The sequence below is a fragment of the Schistocerca cancellata genome, chromosome 9, assembly GCF_023864275.1.
Source record: "Schistocerca cancellata isolate TAMUIC-IGC-003103 chromosome 9, iqSchCanc2.1, whole genome shotgun sequence".
Classification (NCBI taxonomy): domain Eukaryota; kingdom Metazoa; phylum Arthropoda; class Insecta; order Orthoptera; family Acrididae; genus Schistocerca; species Schistocerca cancellata.
The window spans coordinates 254,236,993-254,261,016 of NC_064634.1; the positions used below are offsets into that span (position 1 = coordinate 254,236,993).

Here is a 24,024-nt window from a genome sequence, read left to right on the forward strand (position 1 = left end):
GCCAATAACATCAGGGCAATGCCAAGAACTTTGAAAGATTACGGCAAAACACGGTTCGAGGTTATCAAGCTTGTGTCGCGTCAGAGGGTTGCTAGTTCGGACACTTATTTAAAGTAAACTATGCCCTTTTCAGGGCCGACACAATTTGTACGTGAACCAGCAGCTGTTGACGACTTTGCTCCCAGCACGTCTTATCAAGAAACTACAATGGATGTGTCGGGACCCTGGCGGATCCCCCCGTCCCCCCAGGTTCCCAGAGTGGAATGCTGGCGCGCTAACACCGGGCGTGCGGTCAGCCTTGGATACATCGCGATCTCCGGCAGGCAAAGCATTCGCGGTCATGCGTTGTCCAGGGCATCCGGCAACAGGGCAGTCCCGCGGCAAATAGGAGCGCGTGGCGCCAAGTTTCCGTAGTTTAAAAATTGTGCGTTGTCGACCAACACGACACTAGTAATTTTGGGTCCTACTGACATCAGCTATCCAAGGTTAAAATTTAGTGACACAATTTTTCTCCACCCTGTAAAAGAGATAGGCCGGAAACCCTCAGATGTCAAGAATACTGTAATAATTACAATTCCAAGGCAGCACGTGCAGAAAGTCGTGATTATTACCGAACAACCAGTTCACTAACGCATGCTTACAAAAGACTGACACTAATTATGTGCAGAAGATGGAAAAAGTCCTTGTAGAATTCGACCTTGGGGATGACTTGATTCCGGAGAAATGTAGGAGTACTGATGTGCACGCCTTGCACTGGTTCACTGAATGCAGTGGAAGAGTGGCACAACGGACCCGTGACGAGCTGTTCCCTCCACGACGGCAAACAGTTCACTCTGCATATCTACATAGGTGCCGACAAGAAACCAGACCATTACGTATTAGAATGATTGAATATTACAGGCTTTTCCATTCTTGTGAAGATATTTGTAAAGAAAGGAACCTAAGCGGGGTACTAAACTGAAAAAATCATAAATACAGGTTGTAACGGGTATACGTCCGGATATTTTTATATGTGGTAGCTTAGTATGTACACACATTACTGGCTCTACTACTTATCTCAGAAGATGGGTAGAAAGGCAAGCGTACGTTCACAGCATTTGTAGATTCAGAGAAAGCTTTGGATAATGTTGAGTGCAATACAACTTCGAAGTTCTGAAGGTAGCATGGAGCAAAAATCTATCTATAACTTGTACAGTAACCAGTTAGAAGAATTCAAGGACAAGAGAAGGAAGTCACAGTTGATAAAGGAACGGGACAGAGTTGTAGTATCTCCCAATTGTTACTCAATCTGTTCATTGAGCAAGCAGTAAAGGAAACCAAGGAGCATTTTAGAAAAGTTCAGATAGAAGAAACAAAAACTTTACGATTTACCGTTGGCTATGTAATTCTGTCAGAGACAGCAATGGGCTTGGAAGAGCAGTTGAACGGAATGGACAGTGTCGAAAAGAAGTTGTAAAATGAACATTAACGAAAGTAAAACGAGGGTAGTGGAATGTAGTTGAATCGAATCAAATGAAGTTGATAGAATTGGATTAAGAAATGAACATCAAAATAAGTCGATGGGGGCACCAAAATAACTGATTATGGCCGAAAATGATATGAAATACAGACTGAAATAGCAACAAAAGCGTTTCTGAAAGAGAGAAATTTGTTAAGAGTGAATGTACACTCCTGGAAATTGAAATAAGAACACCGTGAATTCAATGTCCCAGGAAGGGGAAACTTTATTGACACATTCCTGGGGTCAGATACATCACATGATCACACTGACAGAACCACAGGCACATAGACACAGGCAACAGAGCATGCACAATGTCGGCACTAGTACAGTGTATATCCACCTTTCGCAGCAATGCAGGCTGCTATTCTCCCATGGAGACGATCGTAGAGATGCTGGATGTAGTCCTGTGGAACGGCTTGCCATGCCATTTCCACCTGGCGCCTCAGTTGGACCAGCGTTCGTGCTGGACGTGCAGACCGCGTGAGACGACGCTTCATCCAGTCCCAAACATGCTCAATGGGGGACAGATCCGGAGATCTTGCTGGCCAGGGTAGTTGACTTACACCTTCTAGAGCACGTTGGATGGCACGGGATACATGCGGACGTGCATTGTCCTGTTGGAACAGCAAGTTCCCTTGCCGGTCTAGCATTGGTAGAACGATGGGTTCGATGACGGTTTGGATGTACGTGCACTATTCAGTGTCCCCTCGACGATCACCAGTGGTGTACGGCCAGTGTAGGAGATCGCTCCCCACATCATGATGCCGGGTGTTGGCCCTGTGTGCCTCGGTCGTATGCAGTCCTGATGGTGGCGCTCACCTGCACGGCGCCAAACACGCATACGACCATCATTGGCACCAAGGCAGAAGCGACTCTCATCGCTGAAGACGACACGTCTCCATTCGTCCCTCCATTCACGCCTGTCGCGACACCACTGGAGGCGGGCTGCACGATGTTGGGGCGTGAGCGGAAGACGGCCTAACGGTGTGCGGGACCGTAGCCCAGCTTCATGGAGACGGTTGCAAATGGTCCTCGCCGATACCCCAGGAGCAACAGTGTCCCTAATTTGCTGGGAAGTGGCGGTGCGGTCCCCTACGGCACTGTGTAGGATCCTACGGTCTTGGCGTGCATCCGTGCGTCGCTGCGGTCCGGTCCCAGGTCGACGGGCACGTGCACCTTCCGCCGACCACTGGCGACAACATCGATGTACTGTGGAGACCTCATGCCCCACGTGTTGAGCAATTCGGCGGTACGTCCACCCGGCCTCCCGCATGCCCACTATACGCCCTCGCTCAAAGTCCGTCAACTGCACATACGGTTCACGTCCACGCTGTCGCGGCATGCTACCAGTGTTAAAGACTGCGATGGAGCTCCGTATGCCACGGCAAACTGGCTGACACTGACGGCGGCGGTGCACAAATGCTGCGCAGCTAGCGCCATTCGACGGCCAACACCGCGGTTCCTGGTGTGTCCGCTGTGCCGTGCGTGTGATCATTGCTTGTACAGCCCTCTCGCAGTGTCCGGAGCAAGTATGGTGGGTCTGACACACCGGTGTCAATGTGTTCTTTTTTCCATTTCCAGGAGTGTAAATGTAAGTGTAAGGAAGTCTTTTTCTGAAGGTATGCGTCTGGAGTACAGCTTTGTACGAAAGTGAAACGTGGACGGTAAGCAATTCAGACAAGAAGACAATGGAAACTTTAGAAATGTGGTGCTTCAGAAGACAACTGCCAACTGGATGGGGCGATCGAATAACTAATAAAGAGATAATGAATTGAATTGCGGAATAAAGAACTGTATGGCAAAGCTCAAGAAAAAGACGATATCGGTTGACAGGAAGTACCCTCAGGTATTAAGGAAACTTTAGCTTGGTAATGAAAGGAAGTAAGGGTGTTTAATTGCGTAGGGAGAGCAAGAGTTGAAAACAGGAAGTAGGTTTTAACAGTTGTAGGTTGTCTGTTCGCTTGTCTTACTTGGTCGTCCACTCATTCAACTTTGGGTAGCTTCAGACAGTTACTTCCAAATACTTTACGATTACAACTGTTTCTAGAGACTTATCGCCAATAGTACAATCGAACCTTACCGAACCTCTTCGCTTATTTTGCGCAATACATTATAAATATTTACGCTCAGGTTCAGTTCTCAGTCCCTGCACCAGTAGTTGAGCTTCTGCAAATCGCCGTAGATTTTGCTGGTCTTCTGGTGTTGCAACTTGTTGCAGACACAGTCGTCTGCAAAAAATCTCATTGAACGTCTGAAGTTGTCCTCCTTTATACAGGTTGAATCCGAATTACACCAACAAAACTTCGGAGGTTGTTAGGGACATTTTTTGAGTATTTTGGTGTAAGTTATGTGACTGGATTCGTGATTTCTTGCCAGAGAGGTCACACACAGTTCGTAGTAACTTACGGGAAGTCATCGAGTAAGACCACAGTGAAAAACCACGGAAACTTTGTACAAATGTGTTGGGCAGTGTCTGTAGTATTCCCGTCGATCGCGTCATGTCGCTTTTTTCAGTTCTGAGCACTTAGGGAGCACGTAAAGATACCTAGAAAACAGTGTCTTCTGCCATGTATGAGTTCCTGCTGAGGGATTAGCCTGATTTCTCGCAGCCCACATAATGTGACTGCCATGAATTTCCTTCTTAAAGACAATAATGCCACGCAATGATGAGGCTCCAGCAGAGTTTTCGATGGGAAGTGTTTGATCACCCATAAACAATGAGCTGCACACGACTGAAGAGAATTCGCGGAAACCACAGGCGGCCGCCTTCTATGACAAGGATGTTGGAATGTTGGTAGAACACAACGAAAAATGTTTGAGCGCTGACTATATAGAGAAGTAGCTGGAAGGAGTATCTAACTGTTGCAAACAAAATATTTTGGACTTTCACTGTCGTTTCCACTTCGCGCCCAATCGAACCTAAACAAACGAATAGCCCGCGTGTCAGAAAAGCACGTTACCTCAAAAACTGTTTGACTAAACGTAAGGAATCCACATATTTCAAACAATTTGTCTACACCTGAAAGATAGCCTACCGTTCTGTTTACGAAAACTGTTGTTTGAAGTAGCGATAATCTGTGCATTTGGTAGAGTTACAAACACAGATAAGAAAGAAAAAAAATAAACTCAAGAGAAACAAAAGAGGACTGGCAAATGAGAAGTAACCAGATTTATCAAAGTACGAAAAAAATATCAATATCGGAAGTAATGGGAAAATGACAGTAAATTTTTGGGCATTTAAATAGTTGGAAGAGGGTTGATATCATTTGTGACTTTTTCTTTATTTTCGGCACAAACAGTGTTCGATAGCCTAAATACAGAAACGAGAAAAGAACTAAAATGTAACAATAAGAAACGACCGAACATAACTGGAAAAGCCTGTACGGGGACAAGCTACTAAATTTAGAGCAGTAGAGAAGATAGCGTGAGCATCAGTAGCAGTAATGTCGGAGGAATAGGAAAAGGGAAAATGAAGGACCATTAAATGAATAAGAAGCAATAACGAGGGGTGAGAGTTTGAGGTAAGTATTTGTTCAACACGAAAAAAAAAAAAAAAAAGGAAAAGAAAACGGATGCGCTGGTAGACACGTATTAGTTTAAGATATGATCACACAGTATCAAAATCAAAATGGTTCACATGGCTCTAATCACTATGGGACTTAACATCTGAGGCATCAGTCCCCTAGCCTTAGAACTACTTAAACCTAACTAACCTAAGGACATCACTCACATCCATGCCCGAGGCAGGATTCGAACCTGAGACCGTAGTAGCAGCGCGGTTCCGGACAGAAGCGCCTAGAACCGCTCGGCCTCCGCGGCCGGCCACATAGTATCAATTTTTGGAGTAGTAACCTGAATGTTAAAGAAAGCTATATTTTATAAAAAGGCCGCCGACAAGTTGGAAGAACAGCTTACTATAATGATAAGAGACTGTTAAAACGTTCTTCAGATAAAGTACTACCGAGTTTTGTTCATTTGATGGGGATTACACTGGCGGATACGGGAAGTGCTCCCTACCTGATATTTATGTGGAGATGTTCATCATTTTATTTCGTTCGGAGCTGATATCTGTTATAAACATCGATATGTAGTGTGAATCCACCGTCATGAGTGTACCTTTTAATTAGTTATGCCGAGGAAGCAAACAATCTCCAAATATCATCTTGAGAAATTTCTTGCAATGTCTGAAACATATATTGTGGCAGTTCCTGAAGAGTGCTAGTTGGCCGCTGATACATGGACACATACGTCTTCGGATTGCATCCTGTATATGCTTTATCAATGACAAGTCAAGCGACAGCTCATACCAGTCAGGAGTCCGTACAGTGGTCAAGGCGACTGTGAACTGCATTGTGGGGTCTTGCAGTATCGGACTGCAATGTGACATTTGGTATTCTGGTCGCTTAGGTACTACAAATTTTGCCACATACTGGAGAGTATTCATTCAGAATTTACGAAATCAGTCCTGTTGTCGTATCCAACAGCTTCACACATCTTGATTTCAGGAGCTGGTTGGTTGGTTGTTTAAAGGGACTAAATTACGAAGGTCATCAGTCCCTGTTAAGAGTTGGCGAGGCATAGACCTCGAGAGTCGCTGCTTCTTATGACCTTTCACCGTGTCGTCTACGACTCGTTGTCGTCGATCTAACATCCACAGAAGCTCCGCAGATTGCCATGTGTTGACTCTGGCTCTACACCATGGCAACTCGATATCTCAACCTAGCTTCCACTACCTGATCCCGACGTTTCGTAGTGAGACTGTCTGTATTCTCTGCCCTCATTTCAGCTGTTGTTATCCGTCTATTACTCAGACACAGTCGAACAATCCAACAAGCTTCTCGAGGTGTAGTCCTTATGGAAGGATCTGTGGCTTCCCTTCTTGCCGCTCTACTCTGTTCTCATAGCAATACAGCCTACTGTCTATGCGAGCTATTGGTATGATGCTCAAATGTACCTCGTGTGAATAATGAGACACATCCGAGACACATGGATTCTCTCCACACAAACGTCCTTGTGCACGTCATTTTGTGGTCTAAATTCAAATTTCTCTAAGCACTATGGGACCTAACATCTGAGGTCATCAGTCCCCTAGACTTAAATCTAAATGTCGTGTGACTAGGGCCTCCCGTCGGGTAGACCATTCGCCGGGTGCATGTCTTTCGATTTGACGCCACTTCGGCGACTTGCACGTCGATGGGGATGAATTGATGATGGTTAGGACAACACAACACCCAGTCCGTGAGTGGAGAAAATCTCCGACTCAGCCGGGAATCGAACCCGGGCCCTTAGGACTGACAATCTGTCGCGCTGACCACTCAGCTACTGGGGGCGGACAGTCCCCTAGACTTAGAACTACTTAAATCTGACTAACCTAAGGACATCACACACATCCATCCCCGAGGCAAGATTCGAACCTGCGACCGTAGCAGCGCGGTTCCGGACTGAAGCGTGTAGAACTGCTCGGCCACAGCGGCCGGCTTTTGTGATCTACACATTAAAAGTTCCAGTAACGTTAGACACACCAATCAGACGTATCACACGGTCCAGTCATATTAATGTGACCACCGTCCATGTTGCAATGACCAATCACAGGCGATAGAAGGCAGCACTTGCAGTACCGCTCGGGTGGAAGCACGGTTTGAGGCGCCATGGCACGGTTTGTGTGGCTCCTCCTGCCGGATGTTTGAGTCCTCCCTCGGGCATGGGTATGTGTGTTGTTCTTAGAGTAAGTTAGTTCAAGTAGTGTGTAAGTACAGAGACCGATGACCTCAGCAGTGTGGTCCTACAGAAATTCACACACATTTCAACATTTGAATAAGCACTTGCAGTGGAGGGTATATAAAGCTTGTCGGGTGGGGGAGAGGGGGGCGGAAAACAGTACAGCCGTATTGCGGAAATGGAGCGATTTATCTCACCACGAAAGAGGCATTATCAATGGCTTGCTGGCCAAGGTTGCAAGCATTTCCCAGACGGCTAAGTCTGTAAACTGTTCCTCGACTGCTGTGGTTAAAGCATATCGTGCGCAACAAAATGACACTATCCGAAACAGGTTCCAAGGCAACTGTGGTGGACCACGGGCCATAGATGATAGGGCTAAACAATGGCTGCAGAGATCAGTACGGGCTTTTAGAGGTGGCAACTGTTGAGCAACTGCCGGCTGGAGTGGCCGTGCGGTTCTAGGCGTTACAGTCTGGAACCGAGCGACCGCTACGGTACCAGGTTCGAATCCTGCCTCGGGCATGGATGTGTGTGATGTCCTTAGGTTAGTTAGGTTTAATTAGTTCTAAGTTCTAGGCGACTGATGACCTCAGAAGTTAAGGCGTATAGTGCTCAGAGCCATTTTTTTTTTTTTTAGCCTGTTGAGCAACTGACCGCCCGGGTGAACCAATGGACTACCAACAGGGTCTCCTCATCCAAAGTTCAGCGAACGTTGCTGTGTACCGGACTCTGCAGCAGGTTCCTGGTTGATAAAAACACGCTCACTGACGTTCATCGGCGACTAAGGTTGGAATTTGCACGCCAGTATTGCAACTGGTCGTCCACTGAGTGGCGACATGTGGCCCCATCAGATGAATCAGGTTTTATGCTCCATCGGACAGATGGCCATTGGTGTGTGCGGCGCTGAAATAACAATCGGAAGGGTACTGGCTGGAGAAGGGAGCGTTATGGTCTGGGGAATGTTCTTGTTGGATTTCCTGGGTGATCTAGTCATTCTGGAAAGCAAAAGGGATCAACAGAAGTTCGCGTCTATCCTTCGGGACAATGACCACCCCTATATGCCGTTTGGTTTTCCTCGGCACGGTGGCATCTATCAGCAGGACAATCGCAACGTTTCACACAGCTCGCACTACACGTCCATGTTTCGAAAAGCGCTAGAATAAGTTTACACAAACCAAACTCCCCTGATTTTAACCCACTCGAGAATCTGTGGGACCACTTAGATCGGGCCGTGGGCACTATAGATCCTCAGCCTAGAAACCTGGAGCAGGTAGCCACGCCACTGGAGTTGGCATAGCTCCACATACGTGACGGCACCGTCCAGAAGCTCCGTGACTCTCTTCCTGCTCGTCTCACAGCGATCCGCGCTGGAGAAGATGGTTATTCAGGCTCTTGTCAGGTGATCACATTAATGTGATTGGACAGTGTACATGGTGGTCCATTGATAGTGACCGGGCCAAATATCTCACGAAATAAACCTCAAACGAAAAAATTACAAAGAATGAAACTCTTCTAGCTTGAAGGGGGAAACCAGATGGCGCTAGTTTTGGCGCTGCCATTGGTCAAACGGGTATCAACTGCATTTTTAAAAATAGGAACTCCCATTTTTTATTACATATTCGTATAGTAAGTAAAGAAATATGAATGTTTTAGTTGGACCACTTTTTTCGTTTTGTGATAGATGGCTCTGTAATAGTGACAAACGTATAAGTACGTGGTATCACGTAACATTCCGCCAGTGCGGACGGTATTTGCTTCGTGATACATTACCAGTGTTAAAATGGACCGTTTACCAACTGCGGAAAAAGTCGATATTGTGTTGATAAATGGATATTTTGATCAAAATGCCCAACGAGCGTGTGCTATGTATGCTGCTCGGTATCCTGGACGACATCTTTCAAGTGTCCGGATCGTTCGCCGGATAGTTACGTTATTTAAGGAAACAAGAAGTGTTCAGCCGCATGTGAAACGTCAACCACGATCTACAACAAATGATGATGCCCAAGTAGGTGTTTTAGCTGCTGTCGCGGCTAATCCCCACATCAGAAGCAGAGAAATTGCGCGAGAATCGGGAATCTCAGAGACTTCTGTTTTGAGAATGCAACATCATCATCGATTGCACCCGGATTTCGCGGATGATGCTGTAGTATACAGAGAGGTTGCAGCATTAGAAAATTGTAGCGAAATGCAGGAAGATCTGCAGCGGGTAGGCACTTGGTGCAGGGTGTGGCAACTGACGCTTAACATAGACAAATGTAATGTATTGCGAATACATAGAAAGAAGGATCCTTTATTGATTACATATAGCGGAACAAACACTGGTAGCAGTTACTTCTGTAAAATATCTGGGAGTATGCGTGCCGAACGATTTGAAGTGGAATGATCATATAAAATTAATTGTTGGTAAGGCGGGTACCAGGTTGAGATTTATTGGGAGAGTCCTTAGAAAATGTAGTCCATGAACAAAGGAGGTGGCTTACAAAACACTCGTTCGACCTATACTTGAGTATTGCTCATCAGTGTGGGATCCGTACCAGATCGCGATGACGGAGGAGATAGAGAAGATCAAAAGAAGAGCGGCGCGTTTCGTCACAGGATTATTTGGTAAGCGTGATGGCGTTACGGAGATGTTTAACAAACTCAAGTGGCAGACTCTGCAAGAGAGGCGCTCTGCATCGTGGTGTAGCTTGCTGTCCAGGTTTAGAGAGGGTACGTTTCTGGATGAGTTATCGAATATATTGCTTCCCCCTACTTATACCTCCCAAGGAGATCACGAATGTAAAATTAGAGAGATTCGAGCGCGCACGGAGGCTTCCCGGCAGTCGTTCTTCCCGCGGACCATACGCGACTGGAACAGAAAAGAGAGATAATGACAGTGGCACGTAAAGTGCCCTCGGCCACACACCATTGGGTGGCTTGCGGAGTATAAATGTAGATGTAGATGTAGATGTAGATGTAGAGATGTACCGTATTTCTATGCACCAGGAATTGCATGGCGACGACTTTGAACGTCGTGTACAGTTCTGCCACTGGGCACAAGAGAAATTACGGGACGATGACAGATATTTTTGCACGCGTTGTATTTAGCGACGAAGCGTCATTCACCAACAGCGGTAACGTAAACCGGCTTAATATGCACTATTGGGCAACGGAAAATCCACGATGGCTGCGACAAGTGGAACATCAGCGACCTTGGCGGGTTAGTGTATGGTGCGGCATTATGGGAGGAAGGATAATTGGCCCCCATTTTATTGATTGCAATCTAAATGGTGCAATGTATGCGGATTTCCTACGTAATGTTCTACCGATGTTCCTGCGAGATGTTTCACTGCATGACAGAATGGCGATGTACTTCCAACATGATGGATGTCCGGCACATAGCTCGCGTGCGGTTGAAGCGGTAATGAATAGCATATTTCACGACAGGTAGACTGGTCGTCGAAGCACCATACCATGGCCCGCATGTTCACCGGATCTGACGTCCCAGGATTTCTTTCTGTGGGGAAAGTTGAAGGATATTTGCTATCGTGATCTACCGACAACGCCTGACAACATGCGTCAGCGCACTGTCAATGCATGTGCGAACATAAAGGAAGGCAAATTACTCGCTGTCGAGAGGAATGCCGTTACACGTTTTGCCAAATTCATTGTTGTTGACGGACATCATTTTGAGCATTTATTGCATGAATGTGGTATTTACAGGTAATCACGCTGTAACGACATGCGTTCTCAGAAATGGTAAGTTCACAAAGGTGTATGTATCACATTGGAACAACCGAAATAAAATGTTCAAACGTTCCTACGTTCTGTATTTTAATTTAAAAAACCTACCTGTTACCAACTGTTCGTCTAAAATTGTGAGCCCTATGTTTGTGACCTTTACAGCGCCGTCTATCACAAAGCGAAAAATGTGGTCCAACTAAAACATTCATATTTTTTTACGAGCTACACGAATATGTAATAAAAATGGGGGTTCCTATTTAAAAAAAGAACGCAGTTGATATCCGTTTGAACTATGGCAGCGCCATCTAGCGGGCCAACCATAGTGCCGCCTTGTTTCCCCCTTCAAGATAGACAAGTTTATTTCTTTGTAGTTTTTTCGTTTGATGTTTATTTCGTGAGATATTTGGCCCGGTCACACCAATGGACCACCCTGTATACTCATGCACCACTTTCATACGTGGGAATGTCGTTTTCCTGTAAATATACTGAAATTGTTGAACCCGCATAAGATGAAATATTAATCGACGTACTCCACAGGCATAGAAATACTGGACTATCAATCTGATATCATTCGGTCAAGATGTTCATAGTCTAACACTACCCATCAGCGTATAGCCAAATACAGATAATAAGAAGTTTCAGGTGTTAACTCTAAATAAGAGCCTGTTCAGAACCGTTGTGGCCTCTGCATTTGCAGTCAGAACTTAATGCTGTCAGATCATGAGTCTAAACTGAAATTTAGTGTGTAAGTAGGCTGTTTATGTTTTCTTATGGGCAACGTTACGTAGCGCTCTGTATGAAAATCACTGGCTGTGCTGTGTGCAGTCTGTGGCTAGTTTGCATTATTGTCTGCCATTGTAGTGTTGGGCAGCTGGATGTGAACAGCGCGTAGCGTTGCGCAGTTGGAGGTGAGCCGCCAGCAGTGGTGGATGTGGGGAGAGAAATGGCGGAGTTTTGAAATTTGTAAGACTGGATGTCATGAACTGGTATGTATATTATGATTTTTCAACACTATTAAGGTAAATACATTGTTTGCCCTCTATCAAAATCTATCATTTGCTAACTACACTTATCAGTAGTTAGTGCCTTCAGTAGTTTGAATCTTTTATTTAGCTGGAAGTAGTGGCGCTCGCTGTATTGCAATAGTTCAAGTAACGAAGATTTTTATGAGGTAAGTGATTTGTGAAACGTATAGGTTAATGTTAGTCAGGGCCATTCTTTTGTAGGGATTTTTGAAAGTCAGATTGCGTTGCGCTAAAAATACTGTGTGTCAGTTTAAGGACAGTCATGTATAAGTTTTCTAAGGGGACGTTTCATATGTCGACCCTTAGCCAAGGATACCTCACTGGAATCTTCTGATTTTTTTCTTGTAGTTTGTGTGATTAGTGTAGCTATTGTTTATTGCTAGCGCGTAATTGTAGAGAGAATCTCCTTTGTAGCTGCAGTCTTTCACTGTTGTACAGTAAAACAGTTGTGGCATGCATGTAGGTTTGCACCAAGTATTTCGCAGCTGCGCTTGCAATTAACTAGATATTATTTTCAGTGCTATGTTAATGTGTTTTCTTATTTTGCTCTTCAAACTGTGCTTTTCTGTGTTATCGTGTGAAATATTGTGTCAATAATGGCGTGTGAAAAACGTAACACTAGGGTCCAAAGTAAACTGAGAAATAATAGTGACGACGAGCGTAGCTTATCAGCACCACTGTGTAATGAATTAACAGACATTCAAAGTAGTAATTTGGTAACTGTGCATAGGGAAATGGAGCGGGCGGCATATAATGGCGTGGACTGTGAAACAATTAGTGAACAGGGAAGCATTATCGATCGATCGGTCGGCAACAGCTCGCCTCAGGAATCCGAAATGACAGGACACAATCTCGCAAATACTGTAGATTCAGGTTTTGGGTCCTCACCGTTTTCTCAAATAAGTCAAGACACATTTTCTCCTTGTCAAAATTTAAATGTTGCCGGTGCAAATTCACTGCCGAAAAGCACTGAGGAACATGTTTCAGACACCAGTGCATTGTTATTACAATTAATACAACAAATGGGACAAACACAGCAAAAGCTTCAAAAGTTAGACACAATGGAACAAAATCTTCGAAAGTTAGACACAATGGAACAAAATCAGAGACAAACGCAGCGAAAGCTTTAAAAGTTAGACACAATGGAACAAAATCTTCGGAAGTTAGACACCACGCTTGAACAAACACGTGAAGATTTAACTACTGAGTTACATAACATTGAATCGAAATGTCAAAAAGTCTGTAATGACATAAAAACACAAATTTGTGAGCATTTTCAACCTATTTTTCCACGCATGAAAATGCATTACAGAATCACGAAGCAGCCATAAAAGAATTGCAAACTATTGTTCATGAAAATCATGAGACCTTGCAAGCTAAAATTGACTCAGTTGCATCTACCGATTCGGTTATGCAAATTGCAAAAACTCAGAAAAACTTAAAGGACACAGTAGATACTCTGAAAATTGGTTCAGAAAGACACATGGAGGAAATTAGTTCATTATCAGAAAAAGTAGCTGAACTTTTGGATCTGCTAAATAATTTATCTACGAAGGTAGATGATAATCTGAATGTCACAAAACCGGTAGTCTTTAATGACACAGAAGAGTGCGAACAAATTAGGAAATTCAAACAAAATCAGAATCAAATTAATACGCAACACCAAAGAGAAATCCGGGAAGTACAAGATCAGCTGACACAGGTAATACAAGAATTACGTATTTCAGAGGACACTCGCGCCCCAAAGCGGGAAGAGGGACATAGAAATACGGAACAGCCACAAAATAATAACACAGCGCATTTCGGAAATTATGAAAGAAATGGAACCGCCGAAACGACCTAACAATGACGATATGCGACTCGCCGACATGATGATTTTGACCATAAGCTGTTCTTTACTACACGTAAATTTAAAACATTTAAGACATTCATCCACAAGCGTGGCTCCATCAATTCTCTCATTGTTTTCCTCCCAACTGGTCATTAGAGCACAGATTAGAATTTATGTGTGGCTATTTATAGAATGAACCAGCTGAAGAATATGATCGGTCATTCACGATTGTCACAGTGAAGGAGAATTTTACCATGCCTTCCTCTCAGCATATTGGTCTCAAGCTACACAAGACTGAGTAAAACATAGCATCATAATGATGAAACATTTCGAACAATCTGAATTTTCCAGTCTTGTGAAATATTTGGAAGACATGTTGCACAAGAATTAGTACCTGTCAAACCCATACAGCCCCTCAGAACTCATCCGCATTTGCTTAATCAAATTACCTGAACATTTACGACATATTATTTTGGCAGGACGTTGCAAAGACGACACTGAAGCTTTTCAGGGACTCTTACAAGAATTAGAAATTGACACTGACAATTGGGGAACGCGAAAACAGGAACACAACAATTACAGATCACATTCGTCACAATTCCGCCATGAAAGAAACAATAACTGGACACGACAAGGCTATTCTTACAACGCAAATCGTGAACAAAACAGACACCACCCATATGACAACCACTGGCAGATTAATAGTTACAGAGAAAGATCGCACTTCCGTAATTATGAATATGACAGAGATAACCATAGAAACAGACAATATGGAAACCAAAACAATTATTATCAAGGGAGACCGAATAACTTCAGACGCAACAGTTCAGCACGCAGTTACGATTCTGGGAGAAATTGTCCACCACATGACCGACAAACAAGAAACTATGTAAACTACCGACAAAACGACAGACCTGAATTCCATCAGAACTGGCAGGATTGAAACAGAGCAGGGCACTCTCGACAAGGTGAATTTGTATAAGTTAGGTCTCGTAATCCCAATAACAACGCACGCCAACAAAGAGACAGACAATGACTATCACCGCACGCAGCCACGTGCGACGGCTGGCTCAGGGAAAAATTACATAGACGCTAACCTTGAGAAAAATTCCAGTATTCTTTACCGACGTATACCACGTGATAATTGCATTGAAGTTGAAACTCTGTGTACTAGGAAGAGCAAAGGATTCCACCACATTTCACATGTAAAACCTTTTATTGAAAGATAATCTGCTTTATAACTTTGCCATAAAATTTTTCACTTCACGTTATTAGTATGCCTTGTCAGACTTAGAAACTGTTAACATGCAACAATGTTTTAAAGTTCACTATCCAATCTAGAACCTAGATAACTTATTTAAACAGAAATTACGAATGCATTGTTATAGTGAACAGACGTCACAGTGTTATTGTGTGTGTACATTCTTGCTTGTTAGTTGCACAATTACGTAACAACTATAAGGCTTACATACTTAGAACATGTACTGGTACTGCTAATGAGATTTTAATGCAACATTTTGGTTTACTTGAAAATACATTATGGATTTAAAGTACTTTCAGTGAGATACCAGGTGACACAGTGGTCAGTTTATGTGACAGCTACACGATTTTATCACGATGCTACTAATGAGTGACAATTTACAATGTTGATTTTGCAGTGTTTCTGTTTTATATCTGCACAGTTTTTCTGTATTATTCTGGAAAGTAAAACATGTTTTAGTAGTAACTTTTGTGGTATAGCTACAATGAGACTGCCTTTTCCGTAGCACAACAATACGTTACAGCACAGTAGTTTCTTCATCACAGCAATAAGCGTAATAAGTAAGATAGCTATATGCAAAGCATTTCACTTTTGTTTATCATGAGGTAAGTACATTGGCATCTGCAGAACTTAGCTTTTGGAGGATGATAACTACGACACTTCCACAGAGATTATCTTACAATGAGACGCACAGTTTAGCGCTACAGTACCCATATTTGAGTGATTAATTTTGTACTTAAATCATTTATTTTTAAAGATATTTGAAGTACAATGATACAAAGGTTTTCCGTGATACATTTCATTCCATTGCTGTAATCTGTAACACCTGAGGGTATAATTACATTAATCCTAAGGGGGTACACACCTACTTTGTGTACCGTGTGTTTGGCAAGCATAAGGAGCCCTAGCTAATATGGTATTTGCTTATACAACTTTACACATCGATACCATATTTCTCTAACACACAAATTACACAGGTATCTGATCATTTAACTGAGAGATAAACATTTTTTTTTACTACATCAGTGACACATGTTTACGCAATTACACTGTTGGGTAACTTCACACTTATGAAATTGTATTTTGTCTGTACTTTGTGATACTATGAGAGCTTTGAATGATGTATTTGGTAAGGGAGCATGATTTTAAAGTACATTTGAGGTAGATGACACTATTGAAATGAGCAGAGAATTTTTTTTAGGTTTGACATTATTGCAGAAAGCTACGACGTTTTTGAGATTTGACTGAGGTGTTATGACGTTATTTTTATGACGACGATGTGTATTATGCTGTTGAGGTATGTTTATGATCAATAAGCTGATGTTATATGAGGAATTTGATTATGCTACATATTTATTAAGATGAAATATTGAAGAAGTGTCGACGAATATGTATATGTGTAATAAGGTAAGGAATAATGAGTAGTGGTTAGGGACTCTGACTTGTGAAAAAGGATGCTGGAAACCAAGAATCGTACTTTAAGAGTTATGAAATGTGTGTAAATGCATGAATGTATCACAATGCAGTTGAAAATTTTTTGCACACTGTTATATTCATAGGATTTTGTTTCTACACATTTGCAACGCAAATTCTCGACATGTGAAATTTTTTATATGAGACTGTCACTGTAATGCAAACTGGTGTCATAAATATTTCAGTAAGAAAGTTAAGTGACCACCTTCACGTAATGAGTCGTGGACATCCAGCTGCACGACAGTCGCCTGGAAAAAAGCCATTAGTGTGTGCCTTTCAGAGGCACAGGTGGAGAAAAAAAAGGGGCCATTATCCTCGCTATTGACATTCCTTTGTAGAAAGCATCGCAAATACGACATGCTCAAACTTGAAAACATATAATTACACTGTGGAGCTCTTAATTTATGATATTTACTAAAATGCCTAATGAAATGATGAGAAACATTTACATCTATTGTCTTTCGAGTTGAGAGAATTTTTTTGCCTTTGGAGACGCCATTTGCCTAGTGAATGATGTTTCATATGTTGCTATATATATATATATATATATATATATATATATATATATATATATATGTTTGCTCATTTTGTTTAATATCAAGTTTCTAGCTGCACTGCAGCATTGGTTAAAATAAAATTTAATAGATGTACTAATATCACTATTTTATGTCTACAGACCCAGTAAAGAATACGTTTATGATGTACTTTCTTAGAAAAAAGAGCACAAATAATCATTTCCCTTCATAGGATTTGCATACATAATTTTCTTTTCAACTACTTGGTAATATTTCTCGTAGAATAAGTTGTGGTGCACCACTTTAATTACATAGACATTAAGATGTGAATATACATTTCCCTAGTCTTCATTGTTCACTTTAGTGTAATATTTTTTCTGCTTGAGCTATGTCATGTTTAGATATAAGTTACTGCATTTGCTGCTGCTGTTTGCCAGGCATAGTGCTATTAAATTTCACTTTACATTACTCTGTTAAGCCAGTTTTACTACTGATTTATTTTTCTTGTTTGCTGCTCATTGCCTTATTTTAGTTGTAATATTGGTGCTTGCTTTGCCAATTTGCATTTTTTTTGTCATTGCTGTTTGTGTTAATTGTTTTGTGCTACTGCATTGCCTCGTCCCTTAGTTTAGCATCTGAGCTCAGTAGATTTAAGTTAGCTTAAAATGGGGTAGGCCATATAAGGGAACTAGTTGTGATGAATTCGAAGATATGCATTGAGAAGCTATAAGATAATGGTTTGGCCAAAAAAGTATTTTGCAAGAGGATATGAACAAAAAAAAGTAGGGTTTAGGGACAACAGGTTTAGGTAGGATTTTCTTGGAAATAAATGATGAGGTAAGATCCTGGAAAATAAATAATGAGGTAAGAAATGTGTGAACATATAAATACAGAAAGCATGCTTGGATATAATTTTTTTGGTGGAAACAAATGTTGAAATAAGAGGAAAGATATATGGAATGAAGTTTTGGGGTGGACTGCAGTACCAAATGTCACACTGAAAACAAACCCTGTCCTGTATTTTTATGTTATTACACTATGTGAATTTGTGTTTTTCCTGTCTTAATGTGTTTAGCTAATAAGAGTTATGTTGTAGAATTTTTCTGATAATATGTTATTTTCTTTGTAAAGATGTTTAGACATTATTTATTCTGTTCTGTTTTAATGCTCATGTGTGAAGTTGACGTTTCGAAAGTTATTCAGATCTTTTATGTATGTACTCATGTCCTAATTCCTGTAACACTGATGTGTATGTTATTTCGATTCTTTTGTAAAGCCTGTACTACAAATGTTATCTGTATTGTTATGTTCTTTAATGATGTATTTTGTACCTTTGTAATTGTATTCTTATGTTATAAAATTGTAATTGACACCAGTTCATCATATTATTAACTTGTAAGTTCCATTTCACTGCACACGTTTCTGTTGGTCGTAGTATATGGACAATATGTGAGAAGTAGGGACTGTTAGTGTTTGCACGTGTGTTAATAATTCAGCAAGGGACTGGATAACAGCATTGCTGGTTCTAAGGACATTTCAAAAAAAATTTTGTGAGTGCACAAGTGGTGGTTTATGGACTTGCTATAGTCTCTGCAAGACTCTTCGATGGTGATTGTGCATCTGCACAGTCGCAGCAGATGGCTGTTGGCCGTCTATACAAGGACTGCAGTGGGTCTGCACCTTTGATGACCCACCAATACCATTATTTCTACAAGGACTGCAGTGGGTCTGCACCTCTGGTGTCCCACCAATACCATAATCTCTACCAGGACTACAGTGGGTCTACTCTGTGATGACCTACCTACCAATATTCTTCAAAACTTCGAATGACTCTGCTGTGCGTTTGCTCTATTGTGGCCCATTACCTGTCTGCATGTCGAGAGTCAGCACTGTCTTTCCGTTGGAAGGACAACACTACTTCTTCAAGACTGCATGGAAATCCACTACTTCCGTGTGCATTTTCTTTTACTGCTCAGACTTTGAGAAAAACACTGCAATATTACTGTGATGAACGATCAGGACTGTCTTTATGGGCTGTGAGAAAATTTTAGCTTTTGACCAACATTGTATCAATAAGTGTGTGCATTTGATATTTTTGTTATTGTAATTATGAAAAATTTTATCAAATCATTATTGGCCACTGCCCAAAACAATTTGTAAAACTTTTTGTGGGGAGCATTGGGGCTGTGTAATTAGGCTGTTTATGTTTTCTTATTGGCAACGTTACGTAGCGCTCTGCATGAAAATCACTAGCTGTGCTGTGTGCAGTCAGTGGCTAGTTTGCATTGTAGTCTGCCATTGTAGTGTTGGGCAGATGGATGTGAACAGCGTGTAGCGTTGCACAGTTGGAGGTGAGCTGCCAGCAGTGGTAGATGTGGGGAGAGAAATGGCGGAGTTTTGAAATTTGTAAGACTGGATGTCATGAACTGGTATGTATATTATGATTTTTCAACACTATTAAGGTAAATACATTGTTTGTTCTCTATCAAAATCTTTCATTTGCTAACTATGCCTATCAGTAGTTAGTGCCTTCAGTAGTTTGAATCTTTTATTTAGCTGGCAGTAGTGGCGTTCGCTGTAGTGCAGTAGCTCGAGTAACGAAGATTTTTATGAGGTAAGTGATTTGTGAAACGTATAGGTTAATTTAGTCAGGGCCATTCTTTTGTAGGGATTTTTTGAAAGTCAGATTGCGTTGCGCTAAAAATATTGTGTGTCAGTTTAAGGACAGTCATGTATAATTTTCTAAGGGGACGTTTCAAGTGCAGTGGAAAAAAACGTGTTTTGTGATCTGTTTTACTACAGTAAACGAAAGAAAAGGAAATTTCTGTCAGTGTCACATAACAACTTCTGCTTACTCGTTGATGATGGTCCACACAGCTGCAGGATTACCGGAGTTTCTACAATGAGGTTCGTCAACAGCTCTACACATCTGCTATCTGCTGTGGAATTTTCCTAGAAGTGCTTGGCATTAGGACATCTTTATCAAGACCTTGACTGGCAGCAAGCTACAGGTTATATCACAGGTTGGTGCGCAAATCGCTTAAACTGTTCGCAAACAGTTGCCCGGGCACGTGCGACACAACATAAAAAGCTCAACCTGTGCCGGCACGGCCACATACGAAGCCTTGTCGAAATGGCGTCAAAACTAGTGTTCCTTGTCGCGCTAGCCGTGTTGTCGCAGGTAAGTGAGAGTCTACAGCGAAAGCACTTCGTATCAGTGTGATGGGAGAAGTTTCGGGATAAGGAAGCTTGAATAGTGGCTCAGATGGAGTGCTTCTTTTTTCTCCCTTCTTGTTACTGCATCTAGACGCCATGCCCTTCCGCCATGCGTGCTGGAGGTGCCTCAGTGGCGTAGTTTTCTGCTCCTCGGCTTCAACTCTTCATGTAACGGAAGAGAAGACAATAAACTATAAGGCGAAACTTGTTTACATACAATACTTACTCTAAAACTGTCAGTCATTTTCGATGCCATTGTAGAATATTAAAGATTGTCGATAACTTATTAATTCTCAGTTACCGTCTTGATGTGTTTGTGACTATTAGTGAGGTACCTGGACCCAGAGATGAGTTACGTCGGTGGGCGGGGGCAGGGGGAAGGAGAATTTTACATCGTGATATAATGGGATATAAGGGAGTAAATGGGGGTGAATGTACCAGGGATACCGAAGATTAGTGTTGTGTTTGATTGTGCAATTATATATATATATATATATATATATATATATATATATATATATATATATATATATAGCTGAGCATGGGGATCCTAGAAGAAACGTAATGAAGGAGATATCTCGATTTTTGGCGGGATGGAAATGAAGTACTGGATTCACCCACGTGACCAAGGCACTCAAGATTGTATAAACTCGATCAGCGTGGAGCTTTGAAGGCCGCAGTTTCACTTTTTTTTTTGGGGGGGGGGGTTGTAAAACAGGGACCTGCAGAAGTAGTTAAAACGCGACATTATCAGCGTGATAATCGTGTAATGCACTCAGTTCTAGTAGCTAGCTTTTATGTAAGTGTTTCGGTGGGAACTTGAAGTACTGGAATTTGTGGATTTTCTACAAAATGGTTATTAATATACGAAAAAAATGTATTCAGTGTTTCATGAAAAGGTGGTAATAATGGTCTCTCTTGTGGTGCAACCAGCCATAGTCAAGAATAGTATAAACTTTTAACGTAATCACAATACTGTCCCTTATCATGGGAAACTTGGTCTATCGTCACGTATTAGTCTCGGTAGCCACTAGAAGGTTTAAGGTGCTACGCAGTGTAATACGTAGTGAAGGAAGTAGAGAAATATTCACCCGACACAGTCCAGTTTATAAACAGCTGCAGAAGTTCACGTTACTTATGAAAATATGTGCTTATACCGCGAGGTAGTGACAATTGTTGACATCTACCAACGAAATTCGATATCTAAACACTAAAATTTGCACGATGGTACTAATAATCGTTGTCATTCGGTGAAGAGGGATCCTGTAGCTCACGTACTGTCTTACCAAACTGCACACACCTCCAACTACGAGCACCTAATGTCGCAATATCTAGTACCACTCTCGTGAACCACCTACCTGAGTTAGCCTGTTCACCAGCTCCTCTTGCTAAAGTAAACTTGCTAAGCCAAATGATCGAATTTTTTGGTGTGTCCTCCCTATAACAACTCTGAACAATGTACTTCCCACTATTATTGATACATGAGCGGTCTTCTGTATAGACTTACTTCTTATTATCACTGTAATGCACTACTTACCCATAATATCACATATACCTCTTTGTTGACTGGGGCCGTAGTGTCTAAGTGTTGGTATCATGACTTTTTTAAATAAATTAGTTGTCTGATTTGTTTCCAGCAGCCCGCATCTCGTGGTCGTGCGGTAGCGTTCTCGCTTCCCACGCCCGGGTTCCCGGGTTCGATTCTCGGCGGGGTCAGGGATTTTCTCTGCCTCGTGATGGCTGGGTGTTGTGTGCTGTCCTTAGGTTAGTTAGGTTATGTAGTTCTAAGTTCTAGGGGACTGATGACCATAAATGTTAAGTCCCATAGTGCTCAGAGCCATTTGAACCATTTTTTTCCAGCAACATCATTTATTTTTTAAATTTAATACCTCACTGAGACATTCCTGAACCCTTTCTTCAGAAACAGGCATTCTTTATTGTATGCATATGAAAACATCAGGTACTGCAATTATCTGAAATTTATTATTTCATAATTTACAGACTATGTCTACCACATCAAAGTTGAATTTCTCGCTGTGTAGCATAGTGTCTGCTGTTTTGAAACTCTCTGTCAGATTAAAACTTCGACTCAAAACCCTCCGAGCATCACTTCCTCTGGTATCTCACTGCTATACGTAATGTAATCTTGACGCAGTCTTTTTTTTTTTTTTTGGTGAGGTATGTGGTGAGTGGCTGTCTGTGTGTGTGTGTGTGTGTGTGTGTGTGTGTGTGTGTGTGTGTGTGTGTGTGTGTGTGTCTGTGCGTGTGTGTCTTTGGAGGGTAGGGGAATGAGGGCGAAAACTTTATGTGCACTGTCATTGTCGTTGTGATATTGCGCTGTATCTTGTTCATTGTGAAATTGATTGTCTTGGGCGTATGAGGGTTTTTTGGCAACCGTCCGTATTTGGGACCATTTACTAACTGATACAGAAACATCGTAATGCGACCAACACAGACAATGCCACAACCAACAACATGCAGTCTAACGTAAGACAACGACGACAGCAAAAACAGCAACAGCAACAACAATAACAACAACAAGCAATAAAAAACGCCTGATGAGCAAAACATGCTCGAAACGCGTAGCCATGTATCAAGTTAAAAAAAAGAGAAAAATGTGACTAGTGGCAGAACAAAATAAACAATATACCTCTTTGTTTGTCATATATCCCTAATCTCCTCCATTTGAACAAATCCAATGAATCACGTAATCACTCTACTTCCAAATGTATTAGTCTTCTTTCTGTCCGAACTTTATAGCTGTCTATGATTTCTGATCTGTTGTGGACAAATGAATGAACGACCGTCCTGCAGATCTTAATCCTTACATTGGAGGGCTTACAAGCTAAGAGTGTTTCGCACACTAAAAGAAAAAAGATCTATTCCCTGCTTGTATCTTCTCGCGTGCACAATAACATTCTTTCTTCCAGGTTAGCTGGTGTTTTCTTTTACAGCTGCAGTCTTAGAATTGATGCAACATATACATAAATTTTATTTTGAGGGAGGCTATGTGATATTAAGATTGAAGCGAGTGAAATCTGGCGTAAAAATTATCAGCTTAACTGTAACTCGTGTACTCTTTCTCGAATTTTAGTATATTTCGCAGTTTTCTTCCTCGTTATGGTAATGGCAAAAGCGTTTTATGACACTGATCACGTAGGCGTTCTGCTCTCTGAACTGAGGAGGTAACTTTTGTTCACACCCATTGGTTATGTTTACGTCTAGAAGTGGGAGTGTTATGTCTCATGTGTATTCCTGTAGGCTATGATGTTTGTAAGGCATAAGGCAAAGGTCCCGAATTCGAGTCTGGGCCTGGCACACAGTCTTAATCCACCACTAAGTTAAATTGTGTTTCTGTTGATGACGATAGGAGTGGCAAGAAAAGGACTGAATGCTGTACCTAAACATAGCCTTTTGCTATCGAAGAGCATCTAGGGGACCGCAGAGTTTACGTTTGCATCTGAGTGACGCAGCACCTTCGAAACTGTCTCTTACTCTCAGTCTACTAGCCGCTGCTAAGAGGTTTGGATTTTAAGCCTGGACGTTCTTGAATAAATTTGTTTATGATATTTACGCTACCATCTCTCCTCTGCCGGCAAAATATTGGTAGTAAAAATAAATTTCCCACAAGTACCTCTCGAATATGTTAAATGCAACAACAACAAGAAGTGAGTTTCATTCCTTCATCTGGAACCGCATCTTACGAAGTGAAGCGTAATCCATGTGTATTCCGTACTAGTAAAAGTACAGCATGTTAAAAT

At 41.9% G+C, this 24,024-nt stretch overlaps 1 protein-coding gene across 1 annotated transcript in view; it reads left to right on the forward strand.

The window, feature by feature from the left end:
• The first annotated feature begins 20,156 nt into the window (after window positions 1-20,156).
• Window positions 20,157-24,024, forward strand: part of LOC126101624 (uncharacterized) — a 31,419-nt gene continuing 27,551 nt past the window's right edge. The window contains exon 1 of the mRNA XM_049912308.1: window positions 20,157-20,228. Coding sequence (XP_049768265.1) covers window positions 20,181-20,228 — 48 coding nt within the window. The 5' untranslated portion in view covers window positions 20,157-20,180. The remainder of the gene's footprint in view (window positions 20,229-24,024) is intronic.